This window comes from Crocodylus siamensis, chromosome 11 (genome assembly GCF_052110815.1).
Source record: "Crocodylus siamensis isolate JL-2025a chromosome 11, ASM5211081v1, whole genome shotgun sequence".
Taxonomy (NCBI): Eukaryota; Metazoa; Chordata; order Crocodylia; family Crocodylidae; genus Crocodylus; species Crocodylus siamensis.
This window is the reverse complement of record NC_143405.1, coordinates 3,147,112-3,163,987: the sequence shown is the minus strand read 5'-3', so window position 1 is coordinate 3,163,987 and position 16,876 is coordinate 3,147,112. Positions and strand designations below refer to the sequence as shown.

Genomic DNA, 16,876 nt, shown 5'->3' with positions numbered 1-16,876 from the left:
AATCCCAGCGTCCTTTGCACAGCACCAAGAGGGACAGTGTCCTGCACCCCTCCTGGCCAAGTGCATCCGTCACAGATGGCAGGGAGCCAGGACACGCGGGTAGAGCCAGCCAAGCAGGAGATTCCCGTACTGCAGTTGGAGTTTGCAGTGTGCGTGGAAAGCACCTGGATGACTGCTGGGCGTTGGGGGCATGGAGACCCTGCCCAGGCTAGGGGGGGTGGGAGACTGGAAGGAGAGCTGGCGGGTGTGTCTTTAGTTTGCTGGCAGTAGGTTAATTCTCACAGCAAGACCCCCCCAGAGCCACAAAGGTCTGTTGGCTTGACAGCGAGTGACGGCTGGTTGGGGGCTTCCGAGGGGGAGCTTTGCCTGAAAAGGCCCCTTGGGAACAGGTGGAAACAACTGGAGGGACGTGACAACGCTTGCTCCCAGACCGCTCGGGGAGCTGGCACCCTTCCCTCGCCGGCGGGGGCCACGGCTGGAAGGGAACCCGCACGCACGCTCGCTCTCTTCTCTTCTCTATGGCTTCATGTCCATTTTTGTTACCGTTTTTCTTCTGTCGTGGTTGTATGTCTCATTGTAGGCCCCTTCTCCTGTGAACCCCAATGCCCTGGACCGCACTGCTGCTTGGCTTTTGAATATGCAGTTTGTAGAAGATGAGAGCATTGACCCAGATTCCAAGCACAGGGATAAGCACGAGCTCAGCCAAGCAGAAAAGGTAAAACCCGACTGGATGGAAGCAAGTGTCTCCATAGAGAGAGTTTCCTGACGGAGGGACCGGGGTCTCCGGGCACCTTGCTGCCCGCCCGCAGGGGACAGGGCGCGGCGGGGCTCCGCGCGGGGAGAAGGGGCAGGAATGGGCTGGTGAAGTTAGTGCGCAAAGTCATGCGGGAGCCTGTTGCTGCCCCATGCCGCTCCCCTCCCTCTCACCCCCGCAGCAGGGAGAGGACCTGCAAAGCTGGGCTTTATTCCTTTAGGAAACATGGTCCTCCCAGCTTGCTAGGAGCACGGGGGGCCAGGGAGAGCTGCCACCTCCGAGCTTGCAGCAGCCGTCAGCTTGCTGCAAGGGCTGGGGCCAGAGCCCTGTCTCAGTTGCAGTGGCGCAAGTCTGATGCGGCTGCCCTGGAGGTCATGAGGCTTCAGGTTCGTGCCCGTGGAGCCAAGCTCAGAGATTAGCCCACAAGCTGAGCGGGAGCACGCTGATCCAGGGAGGTCGGCTGCCACGGCTGCAGGCAGCGCGAGGCAAGCCCGAGGAGAGTGCAGCAGGGAGGCCTGCTGGAGTGGAGGGAGCGGGGTTAGGAGTCCAGATGTCTCGCGCGCAGGGTAAGGAAGATGCCGCCTGTAGCAGTCTCCGGATGGGCAGCGCCCGGAGCCAGGGCCTCCTGTCAGCAGTCGCCCAGCCCAGCCGTGCTCACTGCAGTAGGTGGTGGGGAGGTCTTTGCAAGAAGCTCTCCCTGCAGCCGGCTCTCCCTGCAGCCTGGCTCGCCCCCCCAGAGCGGGTTGTGCCGGCACCAGGCTCACCCCAGCCTCTGCGGGACCCCCGGCTGGGACCGTGCTCTGGTCGCCTCATGCCGACCTGCTGCTGTCTCTGGAGCGGCGTCCTTCCCTGGGCTGCCTTGTCAGCTCTTCGATGCAAGCCAAGTGCCAGGACTTTCTGCGGCAGGGACAGGGAGGCCCGAAGAGAAATCTCCCGTCTTCCAGAGGAAGACAAGCGTGGGGCTGCCCTGGAGAACGTGACCCATGTTAGTGGTGCCTTTCTCCCTCCCGGGTCTCTTTCTGCACGGACAGAGCCGGGCGGCAGTGGCCGGTCCGATCAGAGCGCGTCGGAAGAGGTTGTTGCCTAGCGTGCGTCTTCTCGATGCACGTCAGCGGTGACAGGAGGGGAGTGGAGAGCCCGGCAGACTCCGCAGTTAGTAACGGAGCAGCTAGCACCGCGTGGAGGGAAGGGGGCCTGGCTGAGCCGCGGCAGGGCAGGGAAGCAGGGCGACGCGCGGGAAGGCCGCGCCGACGAGCACCGATCCGCAGGCAGACCACGCCGTGCTCAGGAGAGACTGCATGCCACTGACCGCTGCACCTCACTAACCGCCCGCTCCCCGCGATCCTCCCCAGTGAAATGGGCTCAACTTTTAACAGGGGGCCCCTCAGGTGGATTCTGCTCCCCGCGCCGGCCGGAGAGGCTGGGTGCTGCGGGCCCCCCACCCGGCGCCCGCAGACCAGGGCAGGATTAAGATGTCCGGCAGCATTGCCGTAAACCCCACTCCCTGCCAAAACCCACCCCGGAGCGGGGTGTCTCATTCCCATGCAGCATCCTTTGTTACTTTCTTGTCATATCAGTCACTGGCATTAAAGATCTTCATTAGCATAATCTCTCTCCCCATGACTGTAAGCCTTGAATGGTAACCGAGAATGAGACAAGTGTTCTAGAGACAGGAGCGACTCCCCCGCTCTCCCGAGGCCTCTCCTGCTATCATTTGAGCTCACTTACGCTGCTCCTATTTTAAGCCTAGGGTAGGTATTCAATCTTTCCTGTTCAAGCCACCCTCCTCTGTCTGACTTCCTCGGCCGCGTGCACCGCGCGGGCGTCTGCGTCTCCCCCGCCCCTCCGGGGCACATGTGCGATCTGTGTCGTCTCCGTGCCCCCGCAAAGGCCTTGTTAAAGGAAAACCACAGTGATTTGTGACGCCTGTCTTCCACCCCGGCAGGAGGATCGAATGGGTCGCTCCCCTCGCTACCTGCCGCAATGCTAACACTTTTATGGCTCGGTAAAAGCAAGCCCGTCATAAATTTCGAAGCCGCCTGGATGCGGTGATGAGCCAGTTGGCACAGGGCTGGCTTTTCCCTCTTGTTGAGAGCTACCGTTTCAGTGATGCTCCCCAAGTTTAACACTGGGAATTAACCTGGAGGAAGCCTGCTTCTGTTGGAGCATCTCCCCAAGACGGGTGATGCCCACAGCGACCGAAAAGCAAATCCTAGCTCTTCAGGCCTTGTTTTTAAGGTTAAACAAGCAGGACAGCTGCTCCGCTCGACCAGGTCCATGTAAAATCAACCATGTTTCTGTGGCGAATAATAACACGTATCCAAAAAGCTTTACACATATCAGCACCAAAAACCTTCGGCCTTTTATGCAAATAGATGTTCGAATTGAGCTATTTTTCTATATTGCAAACTTGTCACAATGGCAGCTTCCCATTCACGTGCTATTTGTTCTAAATCTATCGCGGTTAGTGCACTTCTAAGCAATTCATGAAGTCCCCCCCACCTCCTGCCCCCACCTCTTTGAAATTAAAATCTTTTTTTTCCATTGAATATTTATGCACTGGAGTTTTCCTTTATCCAAGCAAGCTCGACTGAACGCTGAACTGCGACAGCAGCTGAGCGCAATTCTGTTGAGTTTAAAAAGCCTTTGTTTTCCTAACCCCGTTCATTGATGTTGTGTGAGTCTTTTGCTGCCCTTTACCTTGATAAAACCCTTTACGTCCGTGCGTCTGTACAGCCCAGCGGGCGCGGTTTTGGCTTCATGCACCAGACCTCCTTCTGCTGAGACCGGGCAATTCTGATCCCACCGGCGGGATGGAAAATCAGAGCCTGGCCAGCATGGGAGCACTCCCCCAGCCTGGCTCGCAGTGATCTGCCCGCTTGACAGCTGACGAGCAGAAATGTTCCCCGGGCGCAGGCCACGGCAACTCGTGCAGGCCCCCCTGCCTTCAACCGGTGGGAGGCGATGCATGCTAGCCTGCCAGCCGGATGAGCGCTTGGGTTGAACGTGCCTGGGAGTGTCCGCCGGAGGCTAAGAGTAACACAGTTATTGCCACGTACTGGAAGAGCCAGTGCATGAAGCCACGGGCCCCCGGTGCCGCCTCCCCGGCCGCGTCTAACCCCGCGCTGTCCATCCCCTGCCCACCTTTGCCATCCCACTGCTCTAACATCCATTCTCTGCACCTGCCAGTGACCCGGCCTCCCCGCGGAAGCGCGGCACCGCTCCTAGCGCGGCTCGGAGAAGACGGAAGAGGAGGAGGTGTCGAGCAGACACGCAGGGTTGCTCTTAGCGGGTTTGCGGCTAGTCTAAGGCGAGGAGAGGGGCGAGGCGAGGCGGGGCTGCCGGAGCGCCTCGGCCAGGCAGAGCCCGGGGGGTAACGTGCCCTGTGTTCTCTCCCTGGGCGCCGCAGTACCAGCAGGACCTGGTAGTGCTGCAGGACAAGCTCCGCATCTCCAACAAGAAGCTGGAGGAGTACGAGAGCCGCTTCAAGTGCCAGGAGGAGACGACGCAGAAGCTGGTGCTGGAGTACCAGGCCCGGCTGGAGGAGAGCGAGGAGCGGCTCCGCCGGCAGCAGGAGGATAAAGAGATCCAGATGAAGGGGATCATCAGCAGGTACGGGGTGGGCAGGGGGGTAGTGTTCATTTGGGGCTGCTGAACCCGGTGTGCGGGGTGGGGTATGGCTGCAGCCACTTTCCTGGGGCTGGGAGTCCGGGTCCCCTCAGGGCCAGCGTCACCACTGAAGTGGGGCCCTCTTGAACAAAGCCTTATCGTGCAGGCGCCGTCAGCACCGGCCTGTTGGGCTGAAGGAATGACTCTCAGCTGGTAGCAGCAGTAAGCTGGCAGGGTGGAGCCAGCCCTCTGCGGAGGCCAGCTGCGAAGTGCCGTGTGACGTGGTTTACTACAAACCCATGACGGCCCTTTCCCAAGCAACGCGGCTGGATTCCCGGGGAGGAGACGGAGGGTCGAGCAGCGCCCTGCAGCTTCCCGCTGCGCCCTCCCATCCCCGGTGCAGCACCTAAAACCTTTCTTGTCTAGGGAGGAGCAGCAGGCCCTGAGCTGAGGAGCCAGGAAAAAAAAAACAGGGCAGGGTGTGAGCACACGTGCTGCATGCCAGCTCGGGGTGCATTTCAGAGATGCTGCAGCGTGCCCTGAGCACTGGATCAGAGCCCACTCGGTCTGGTTCCCAGGCCTGTCTGGGCTTCCCAGGCTGCAGACTCGCAGGGTGCTGCTCTGTGCACCCACTGGTGGGACAAAGATATCAGTAGATCCCATGGTCCATTGAATAGTACTCAAAGCTCGACGGGCCCCTGAGACAACCGAGCTCCCCTGGGGCCATGGCAGTACAGTCTTCTACTGTTTGCCCGGGCACACTTTCAGTAGCCTGAGTGACACTACTAGCTCTTGTCCTTGTAGTCAGCTTTTAGTGGGCCTCCCACCACTGCTGTCCCCTGCAAGCTCCCTGATGACACCATAAACAGCCTGTCTGCCTTCTGCATGTCCCCAGCCCACAGGTACATGGACACGAGCATCCTGGTGCCAAGCACTGGAGCAGAGTTTGAGCAGCTCTACTCTTGCAGTCGGTTGCTCTGACCAGTTCAGAGCAGAACAGGAGACGGCAGCATTGAAATGGCAGGGTGCATCTGTTGCTTGTTTTTGCTAGCAAGCCTCCCCGGGCAGGCCGTTGTGCCTGTCCTTTCCCGCCCAGAAATGCTCAGGTCCAAGTCCCCTGGGTCTCTGGTGCTTTGTGATGCCAGAGGAGAGCATTGGGCAGCTCAACCCCCTTGGGGAGGGAGGTGCAGCACAGTGGCCCTCCCCTGCCCTGTCTCAGCCTGGCATACTCCTGTTTTCTGGGTAGAGATTTGCTTCCTTTGGTGTCAAGGAGCAAACAAGGAAGTAATATATACCATTCACCCCGGGAAGCTGGTGGATGCTTGTACCAGACTAACAGCCCCGCTTTACAACATGAGCGCACTTGGCACATGTCTTCCTGCTCGCATTTTAAGTGCATTTAGCGGGTGCTAACATGCACCGTGGCACTGAGAGGGGGGCGAGCAAAGCCCAGTGCTGTGCTGCTCCAGCAGTTACCTGTGGGGCCAGGGCTTTGTAGCTCAACCCCAGCCTGGGATGACAGTAAGATGAAGCCGGTACCAGCTGACAGCTGAGGGGCCTGAGTTGAGCTGGTGGGGCTGAGCCTGGTTTCTGGTAGACCCACAACTGTATCGCAGACACTGCCAGAGGGAAAGGAGCCTGAGCTGGCTGACCTGTCCCCCGAGGCTGGTGCAGGGCATGCTGGTGGCTGCGGGAAGTGGTGCTGCTGCCACCCAGATTTTGCTTCATTTGGGTGCAAAGGGGACGTTTCGGCCTCCAGGGCTCCCCAAGCCACAGCGGGCAACTCTGCTCGCTGCCTGCCCCACGGACGCTGACAGCTCGTGCCTTTCTCCTGTTGCCAGATTGATGTCGGTGGAGGAGGAACTAAAGAAAGATCATGCAGAAATGCAGGCAGCCGTGGACTCCAAGCAGAAGATTATCGATGCACAGGTACGTGCTGCCCCCAGCACCACGCCATGGCACGCGTCTTCCACGTATGAGCCAGAGGGGCAGCGCTCTGCCCAGGCCGTGGCTGTGGCTGCACTGTGCTACGCTGGTGCTCAAGCTGGCCCTGGGGTGGATTTCAGCATGATGCACTGATCATTATGATGGATTTGCTTTCACACAGGGCTGTGAAACAAAGACGGAAAGGATGGGGAATGGCGGGGCAGAAGGGAAACAGATCTAAGAGGGACAGGATAGCGGGACATGCAAGGGGGGAGTGGAAAAGATGGCATGGGACTGGAAGGGATCATGAGAGGTCAGTTGGCCCGTGACCCCCCTCAAGGGCAGGATTCAGCTACACCCAGCTTCCTGCTGTTACAGTCCACATGTGATGGAGATCCCTACCTCCCTTGGTGAGCTAGTCCAGCTACAGCGGCAGGGAGGCTTTCCTGGTGTCCTGCCTGAATCTCCTGTGTCAGGGACAGGTGGCAGGCAGGGGACCAGGGGATGGGATCTGGGGGGTGGGACAGAGTCCACTGAGGGTGGAAGGGGGACCTGGGCATGACAGGCACGAAGCCCTGCGTCCCAGCAGGGATGCCCGCTCGTGTGTGGGCCCCTTCTCTGTGGCTCCTGGTTCAGCCTCCACCCTGAAGCAGTCACCCGCAAACTGAGTTTTCCCCGAGGCTCCAGCAGTCTGCTCAAACCCGTCCCAGCCCTCAGGGCACCAGCACCTTTCCTGGGTTTCTCCTCTGAAGCCACCGTCACATCCTCCCACGCAGGAAAACCCAGCTTGTCCAGGCCCAGACAAGGTGAGATGTGCCCAGTCTGGGCTTTGTGCTGATGTTTCTGCCCAGCTCTGGGGGAAGACAGGGGCTCCGCGTGTGTCCTGCATTGCAGCCCAGGGGACGTGGTTGCGTTTATGTTCCCCCGGGTACAAAGGGGCTCGGCTGTGGGGTTTTTATGACCTCGCTAGGATTACAGTCTTGTTAGCAGTGATGCTCCCCTCCCCACTCCCCGACACCACAGGCTGAAATGGATCTAGAGGATTAGAGGAGCATCTCAGCATTGCCATAGCCTTAGAGGGATAGGATTTAAACCCACCAAAGCAACAGCACCGAGTATTAGTCCTGAAAGCCCATCTCCTGATCCTCCGTTGTGTGCAGACAAGATGGCACTGCTGCCCGTGACTCTCGATGTTAGTATAATCAAAGCCCAGCGGCAGATGCAGATGGATCTCTCTGCAGGAGAAACCGCAGGAGGCATTAAAGGTCAATTCTTCCATCTGTGTAGCAAGGCACCCTTCAAAAAATTGGTGGCCCTAGGGTACCTGTGCAGAGGAAGACTATGGTCCAGATGGTTCTTCCATGTTCCCTCTCCATTAGGAGTCTCTTTGTGGGTGCACATCTGGAGCAGAGGGAGATGGGTGCAAGGGCAAGGCTCCGGGTGAGGCTAAAGGCAGGCGTTTCCCTTAGCGGGTGGGGTGTGGGATCCAGCTGTCTGCAGAGACTTTCCAATGGACTGTGGGGAAAATCAGGTGGTGTGGGGCTCTTACCCAAGCACCTTCGGGGCAGCTACACGGCGGCTCCATGGCTCCCATGTGTTGGCAGCAAATACAAGGCCTGGCCTCCTCTCCCAGGCACAAATGTTAGAAGTTAGCTCTCTAGCTGACACGGCACTCAGTTGCCAGCTGTGTAGCCCCTCTTGTGCGTCATTGCTTACTGCTGTGAACAAGCAGAAGTACATAAACCAGAGAAACGGAGGCTGAATCTGGCCTGCATCCCCAGGCTGCACAAGCCGTGATCAGGGTCCCCTTGGCCTGACAAGTGTGCGCCCAGGTGCCAGTGTTGTAGCCGAGTGGCTTAGTCGCCACTCCTGACGGGCATATTGTGCAACAAATGGAAAAGGGGACAGCAGAGAGAGCTGTAAGAAGGAAGCGATCGCTAGAGTGATTTGTTCAGCACTTGTAAATCAGCGTGTATGTCCAGTGTCTGAACAGAGCGGGGAGTTTGCTCACAGCTGGCAAAGATGTGTCGGCTGCAGCCTGCAAACCAGCCGCTTGCCTGCGTCTGTGGTGGGCTGAGGTAGGGTGGGCTAGGGTCAAGGTCTGAGAGTAGGGCTGGGCCCAGCTACACCAGACCGGGACCAAGTCTGTGCTTCGTCAGCATCTGCAAGTATTTCTTCTCTCACCGAGGTGCCAGTAGAGATGCTGCGTGCAAAGCCAAGTGCTAGCCTTGCTCAGTATTGCAAACCTTCACTCGGCAGCTGAGGCTTTTTTAGGTAGGGGATGTGGAGGCAGATCCTCTGCTTCTTGGTTATCAGGGTCAGGAGAGACTAGCAGGGCAAGGGAGGGAGGTATGAGAGCAGTGCTAGCTGCTGCAGGACTCGGTCCTGGAGCCGGAGCAGGGAAGTGAGGGCTGGCTTCCTCCCTGGCCACGTGGGCAGCAGGTCAGCTGTTCCTGAGGCTGCACAGGCGTGTTGCTTAGCCCCCCCAAACTCCAGGCAAGCTCCTCCAGCAGCGAGCGCCTTGCTTTGCTCCGGCTGGCTGTGGCACCGCGGATGCTGCCGTGCGCACAAAGAGCAGGCGGTGGCCGCGGGACTGCTGACAGAGGTGCCTTTGGGTGCCTCAGACAGATGGGGGAGGATGTCAACGCGATGGTGTGACCCGCAGAATCCGGGGAGGAAAGATGCAAGTCAGCAAGGCCCCGGCCGACGGGGGACCTTTCTTGCAGCTTTAGCGAGCTGCATGCGGATGTGAAACGGATCCAGGGCCCGTGGGTCAGGCTGAAGGTAGAATCGCCGTCTTGCCTTGACAAGTGGTAATGATTAGTGACAGCGATTGCCGCCGAGCCTTGTGTCACTCTGCCTTGAGCCCCCCATCGGTGTTTGGGGACCCTTCGGGAACCCTGAACGTGGTGCCCCAGACTCGCAAGCGGAAAACAGGCCCAGCTGTGGGGGGCTGAGGGACTCCAGCTTTGGCAAGTGAAGTGTTAACCCCTACTGAGGCAGGCTAAAAGACGATCCGAACCCCTGGGCAACCAAGGGGGCGAGAGCAGCCGGCCCGGAAAGGGCGAGTGTCTGCTGTGCTGGCAAAGCGAGTCCCCGCGTCTCTAACCTACTGGGCTCTCTGCAGAGCAAACCAGACGTGGCCTGTGCACAGGAAATAAGGCATTTGAATCTCTTTACAAACAGTATTTTGGTGTCTGCTCAGCATGTGCTTGAGCTAGATTTTTATTCCCGTTCTGCAGAGAGGGACCCTGACAGGAAGGGAAAGTGACCCGTCTGTGGTAAACAGGGCCAGTGCTGCAGTGCCAGCTACAAGTCCTTGTCATACCTTCGTAGGCTCCTAAAGTCGGTGAGAGCCAGGCACCTAGCACCCCCGTTGCCCTGGGAGGAGGCCGAGTTTCTTTTAATGAGCTACTTGCAAGGAAAAAAAGAACAGTTTGGTGCTGCCATTTGCATGCAAGGGGAAGAACTGGGTTTCGGAGCACGCATCGTGTCCTTGCCGTGACTGCTGCTCTTTGGGGGAGTCACGACTGCTTGGTGGCTTTCTGCACAGTGGAAGAACGGTAGAAATGGCTTTATCTGTTTGGTTTGGGGTCAGCTAGCACATACCAAACGAGACCCCATGGGGCTTTAGGGGCCGGGAGAGGAACCCACCAACCCTAGGAGGGCCCTGGGCAGTCTGTTGAGCAAGCAGGGAGCTTGGCAGCCCCAGCGAGGCCCTGCAGTAGCCTGGCCACCACGGCTGCTCGGTTTCCATCAAGGGTCACGATGGGACAGACGCACCTGACACATCATTTAGTGGCACTGAGCTCCCTCTTCCAGGCTGGCGCTGAAGCCTGCAGGCAAGGTTTTCACTGCCACTGCCCGCTCCACGGTCTGTCACCCGTCCGTCACAAGGTGCACCCAACAAAACAAGCCAACTTAACTGCAGGAGTCAGCGTTGCTACAGACCGCTTTTCAGGACATGGGCAGAGGCTGGAGGGGTCTGCAGTCCTCCCATGCCGGGGGCTGACGGCCCTTGGCTCACCACAGAATTAGGGGGATGGAGGATGGCTCTGTGCTACAGGCAGCCTTCAGGTGGCTCGTGCGAATCCCAGTGGCACTGTAGCAATGGCAGGAGCCAGTACCTGAGCCCGCAGGTGTCTAGAGAGCAGGGCCGGAGACGGGGCTCCCCAGTTAGAAGCTCAGCGTCAGTCCCCGCGGCCACGTGTTTAGTGCTGGCACTGATGTCTTGCCACACTAGTGCAGGGAGGAGATGTGTTTGGCCTGAACTGGCCCCATTCGCTCAGTCTCCCATTGAACCGGTGCCTGGGGCTACACCCGAACCAGGCCGCGGCTTTGCCCCCCTCTGCCAAGACACGTAGTGGCAGGGAAGCAGCGGGTGCCGGCGTTTGCACTGAAAGCTCCCCTCTTTCTGTTTGCTCGCAGGAGAAACGCATTGCTTCACTGGATGCGGCCAACGCACGGTTAATGAGTGCCCTTACTCAGCTGAAAGAGAGGTACAGCATGCAGACACGTAACGGGATCTCCCCCACAAACCCAACTAAATTGCAGATTACAGAGAACGGAGAATTCAGAAACAGCAGCAATTGCTGACCGCGGCGGGCGCTGCTGCAGGAGAGGAGGCCTGGCCGGAGAGACCGCGCAGCAGCGGGCGCGAGCTGCCGCGCGTCTGGGAACCGCTGCTCGCCCCCCCTCCAAGACACCAGCTCCTTGCTGCGGACGGCGCACTTGACTGATCCTCTGCGGAAGTCGCAACGCCGGCGCACCGAGGGGACGGCGAGACCGAGCTGTGTGAAATGTGTGGCATAAGGAAATCCCCGTATATTTGCGAATTGCTGTCACTGTTGGATTTAAGTCAGTGTTTAATGTTTAAGCAAAGTAACCTTTTCCTTCTCAAACTGCCCAAAGGACACGCCTCACAGTTCTTCCCGGCAAGTAATAAAGGCCTGGTCATTCCAGTAAGCGAAATAAAAGGGCCTGGGGCCAAGCCTGCGCCAGGCACCTGGCCCCAGTCAGGCTAGTTAAAGTGTGTTAAATAGGTAGGTTGCTGGTGGGAAAGCTAGCGGCTGGTTGGGAAAAGTGCTGAGCCCCACTCCCGTCAGTTAGTGCGCAGCAGATGGCAAAACCTCCACCCACGAGAACTAGTGTTTGCAGAAAGCCCGAATGTCTCTGGAAGCTGCCTACCTGGCGAGGCAGAGGGCAGGCGAGCCGGCGAGAGCACTCCGAGGTGCCTTAGAGCGTGACGAGGTGGTGCAGAGTCCTTTCCAAGGTGCTCCCAGGCTCAGCCCACGTGTATCACACCTAAGGGGGCTGCCTGGCAGCTGGACCGCGGGTCCTTCCCATTGCCCTCTCCTTGCACCACCCATTGCAAGCCAGGCAAAGGCAGGGAGGCCTGGCCTGCAGCTGTGGGGCAGCCAGGGCTCCTGGGGAGGGGGTTCTCTAGGTGCAGCGTCTCCTCTCCCTTTCCTTTAAAACCACCTGCATGAAGCATGGAGGGGAATGGCCTGCACTGCAAGGGAGCAGCATCCCGCTAGGCTTCCTGCGAGGGGGCAAACCCCTCCCTGGCTCACCTCCCCAAGGTCCTGAGCTGCAGGGTTGTGAGCAAAGGGCCACCCGCAAACCGCTCATGCAAAGAGCCCCCGTAGGACTCAGGGGAAGCAGGAACCCGTTTGCATAGGATGTGGCTGCTGGTTTGGAAGAGGAAAGGGTTATTTGTGGGGATGTCTGTTCTGTGCAAACATTTGTGCTAATAATTCAGGAGGAAAAAAAAACAAACAGAAAACAAGAACCCTGAAGAACCATAAAGATTGGTAATTGTATTTCTTTTCTTTCACAGTATGCATTAGAAAAAAAATCAGCCCATTTTCTGGAATACTGTCCTCTTTAAATTGGGAGTGAGCACTGCATGGAAATTCCCCGCCTCGAAGAATGTAAAACATGGTCATAAGGAACCGCAGCAGCCACCGCAAACCCCCATGTCAGGAAGCACTGTGCAGACATAAGCCAGGATTAGACTTTCCTAACTGCTGAAACAAGCAGATTCGGCACATGCAGATGCGCGTTGCTCAGCGGAGGGGTCACCTCCTTAACGGGGGATTATGCCACTGACCTGCTGCCATTGCAGGTTCGTTGTTGTTCTTTTTTTTTTTTTCTTTTTTTTTTTTAAGTTAGTTCTTTTGTGAATCCCGGTCTCAGAGCAGGTCTTTCCTACTGAGACCCAGAGAGATGATTTCACTGAGACATGTGATGTACAGTGTACAGGACATCTGCCTCTCCTCCACCAAGCGCGTAATATGCTTACTCTATGCTTGTCCTGATCCCCCAGTGCCATGTTTAAATGTACAGTCAGAAGGGACTAGGACACTCACTGAATTCTGCCTAGCGTAGCTACCACCTCCAGCTTCACAGTTCCTACTTCGTGCTAGCAGCTGCAGTTTGCCACTCAAAACCTGTGTTTCCATGCTGTCCTGCAACTCTCAGGCTCATAAAAAAAAAAAAAAAAAAAGAATTATGTCAGAAGCAATTGTTTTAAAGCCTAAAGCTTCTTTTTTTCCAAAAGAGCTTCTCTATCCCCTGGAAACCCTGGCCCGGGCCAGAGGTGGCTGCACCCGTGGCAGCTCCAGTCCTTGGATACCTGAACAACGTGGCTGCGCGCAGAGGTCTGCACACATCAGGAATGCCGGCCCATCTCCTGATTTAAATTCACAGCTTGGCGCCAACATAAAAAAAGAAACTCCTCAGAGGAAAGTAATAACTAAATATTTATGCCAAGTAAGGTCACCACTGCATATTGGAGCATTAGCACAGATGGCTTTGGAGAAGCTCACAAAACTGACATTCAGAATTACTGCGGAGAAAGACCCACACACGTTAGCACCATACAGGGTACTGTGAACAATTTGGTATGTGCACTTTTATCCACCATTGTCTCGGTGTCAAATAACTTCCACGAACCCTGCAAAAAGATGACTTTAAACAGCTGTTGCCCTGAGATGTATTTTTTAAACCTGGCTATTTTTTTTTCCAGTACTGAAATATTCATCCTCTGTGAGATGGAAGCTCTCTCTCTCTCGACAAATAGGATGCAAGGATGACAATGCTAGCAGGGGGTGGAGGCAGGAACTGGTTTCCATTCATACATGGAAACTTTTTGGCTGCAAAAGGAGTGTGGTCTGTAAGAATTAAGGCGGGGTGGAGAGGATGCAAAAGCCACAAAACAATAGCCTGGTGCTGAAGCTAATACAGGTCCTCTTATCCCATGGTTCCCTTACAAGCCCAGGCACTGCTCCCCTGGCTTCTTAGTGACTAGGTTAATTCCTGGGTAACATCAGGCTTCACAAATTAGAGCCCAGCGTTGCTTTTTTGGAAAGCAGAAAGCCATCCATCAGGCCTTCCAGATGAGCCCTTAGCCCTGCAGGAGGGCCAAACCCAGCACCTGCTGCTGAAGCTGTTTAGTTTCTTGAGCCAGTACAGTGTGCCCCCTTCCCAGGCCGGAGGAAATCTCTCTCTAGCAAAGAAACCACCTCCCCCCAGCAATGCTTGGATCCAGGCCTGAAACCACCCACCTCAAAGCCCTAAGTGCTGCTCACCGAGGCTTTGCTTCTAGCCAAAGTCTACTGTTGCTCCAAAGCACACGTGTTCGCCATGCCCAGGCACGGGGTGCATGCCTCTGGCTGTGCCCCACAGCGATCTGGCCAAGCCCCGCATCTCACAGGGGTCCTATCATCCTGGAGCCAGTTTGGGGAGGTGCACGTAGTAGCAGAGCGCGACCCCAGCTACCCCACGACCTGCACGCTTCACGCTGGCGCTCAGGCTCTGCGGGCACCAGGGAGCGCATGCAGCGCGGAGCGTGATGCCAGCCTGGCGATGCCCCTGTGACCGCGCTGGGCATTTGCCAGCCGCGTGCCCGCTTTACCTACCCGCCGTGTACAGGTACGTGCTGCTCGTAGGCGCAGGGCCTTGACTGTATTGTACTGCTGTTTACGCCAGCAGTAGACTCAGCCCAGCCAGTTTGGACCCAGATCTGAGATCTTGGCCGGCTGGTGGGGGAAGAGCCTCATCTGGCTCCAGGATTCGGGGGCTGGTCCATCTCCAGGCCCCAGGGCTGCTTTTTGGGGATTAGCGAAAGCACGAGGGAGGCTGTGGGGTCAGGGCCACTTTCTGGTCTAATAAGAGCAGACAGGACAGGCTCTGAGCCCAAAGACCCGGGGCTAACCCGGTCCCTGTAGTCCAACCGTTTTGGGAACAGCTGCTCCCAGCAGTGACTTCCATGTTGCACAGAAATTTTAGGCTCCACCTAAAAGAGAGCAGGGAACTCTGCAGTTGGGCTGTAGTCTTACCTTCAGACAGGGGGAAGGGGTGTTTTTACAGCACCTGCTTGTACTGCCAGTCATACCCCCCTTCCCTCCCCCTGGTTTTTGGACTTACCTGTATAAGTTTGCATGTGATGCTGGACACACGTGGCTGTGCAGGGAGCCACAGGCTGGCAGCCTCCCTGGGAATTTTGCAAAGAGACTGGATGTGCTGGGGCCCAGCGAAGCATCACAGCATCTGCTCACAACCAATTCCCTCCTTTAAAACCTAAGCCACAAGGACTCGCTTTGTTTTGGCAGGGAGAGGGGCCAGCGGCCTTATCCCATCACCGAGTTCCTCTGGAGACAGGCAGCAAGAAGCAGCCTGCGGTCTGTGCCGCCATGGCTGAGCGCAGCTCTGACACGGTTGAGGCGTGTGGACACGCTGCAAGCCCTAACGGGGATGTCAGGCCGGAGAAGCAGAGGTGGGGATGCCCGTTGACAGGCAGCCCCCATGCCGCAGTGCTGTGCCCAAAGGACAGTCGCATCGTCCGTTCCCCCGAGCCCGTCTCCCTCTCAGCCACTGGCTTTGCCCCACGAAGCAGCCTGAGCCTGGCAGCACCCCTGCCGTGGTCCCCGGGGTGGGGGGAGCTCCCTGCAGCCCATCTGCCAGGCCTCTCCCATCCTCTCCATTGTGCTGCAACCCTGTCCCTCGGGGCTTGTATCCCAGGCCACCGCCCGCAGATCAAGCCTACAGACATGTCACTTGGGTGCCTAGTGTCCTTAAGCTGCCACAAGCTAAGCGGGGTCCCAGGATCTAGGACTGGTCCATGTGCCCCATGAGGAAGTGCAGCACTGGACACACAACTTATGTCCATACCAACGGCCTGACCTCACGCGTCAGCCAAGCGTACCCGCCGTGCCCATGGCCGAGCTGTCGTCCTGCCTTTTGGCCAGGTGCCGGCGTGGAGGCCGGCTGGGCTGGGGCGAGGAGGGAAAGACGTAAACCTATCAAGAACATGCCGAGCACAGGCTTTCCAAACCAAATCTGGTCCGAGAGGACGTTACACAATACTCCTAACACACGCGTGCGCTGGAAGAGGGTTTCAGTCTCACCAATCAACTTTCACAGGCAACGTGAGCTGTGACATCGCTGTAAATTTTTACGTGGTTCTGCATCGATTACCGGTACCCCAAAGTGCAGTCTCCATGGTCACATATTCCTCTCTCATACATCACTGTGTCTTAAGATATACCTCTCTCTCTCTCTGTCTATCTGCTTAGCCTGATCCTTGTTCCTGATAAGCAGTCGCTATGTTTTATATCCCTCTCATAAAGAAAACAAAACAAAACAAAAAAAGAAATGAAACCCTTTTTTTGTAAGTATGTTTAAAAAAAAAACAAAAAAAAAACCCAGAACAAAACCAAGAGCAGTGGAAGTGTTTGCTGCACCTCCTTCAGCGTCTTTTAAACTATGTAATAATGTACAGAGAAAGTTGTTGGTGTTCGAAGACATGATGTGGCTGTGCAATTTATGTACATTTGCAATTAGAAATATTAAAGATTTATTTAGCTATTTTATTGACGCGTGCCAGTACATTTCCTCACTCGGTTACGGCGCTGCCCCGGCCAGTGCCAGCTTTCACTGGCTTCTCTCGTCCAGACTGTTTGTCCGCTACAGGACCGAGGTGCTCCCTGGGAGGTGGGGCTGCGAAACGCCAGCACCAGACCAGCGCCATGGTGCACCAGTTTTGTCCCATCCCACTCCCAAGCTAGCCACGCTCCATTCAGCACAGCATCAGAGGCAATGAGGGCAGGAAGGGACCTCAGGATCATCTACTCCAACCCCCTCTCAAAGCAGCACCAGCTCCAAGCATCTCCTCCCACACAAGGCTTTCAAAACCTCCAAGATGTTGCCTGTCCAAGATAAAGCCCAGAGACGGTAGCCCTGCGAGGGCACGGATGCTAACGCCTGCCCCCAAGTCCAGGGCAGGAGCCCCTGCTCCAAGCACGCAGCGCTCTCATGCCGCTCTGCTCCCCTTGCGCCGACAGGTGCTTTAAAACAGCTTCACAATTAAACCAGGGGAACCACGAGCCTTGCCGCCGCGTGCCTGGGCCGGGACTGCCGCGCACCGCAGGGGAGCGCGTGACAGCAGCACCGAGGGGAGCCAGGCGACACGGCGCTGCTGGGGGGGCGCAACACATCAGCACACGGTCGCCTCGCCGGGCACCGGAGGCCTGGGACGTGCTTTTACATGCAGCATCAGCACAGCGCTCGCTGCTGCCTCCCCAC

At 57.2% G+C, this 16,876-nt stretch overlaps 1 protein-coding gene across 10 annotated transcripts in view; it reads left to right on the top strand.

Annotated features, from left to right (window-relative positions):
- The window catches only part of DAB2IP (DAB2 interacting protein), a 263,142-nt gene extending 246,984 nt beyond the window's left edge, over positions 1-16,158 (top strand). For 8 of the 10 annotated variants that reach the window (XM_090021168.1, XM_090021172.1, XM_090021167.1 and 5 more), the window contains 4 exons: positions 581-715; positions 4,164-4,366; positions 6,205-6,292; positions 10,718-16,158. In XM_090021168.1, the coding sequence (XP_089877294.1) occupies positions 581-715; positions 4,164-4,366; positions 6,205-6,292; positions 10,718-10,885 (594 nt within the window). In that variant the 3' untranslated portion in view covers positions 10,886-16,158. The remainder of the gene's footprint in view (positions 1-580; positions 716-4,163; positions 4,367-6,204; positions 6,293-10,717) is intronic. The other 2 variants (XM_090021169.1, XM_090021171.1) reach the window with 2 other exon arrangements.
- Positions 16,159-16,876: the final 718 nt, after the last annotated feature.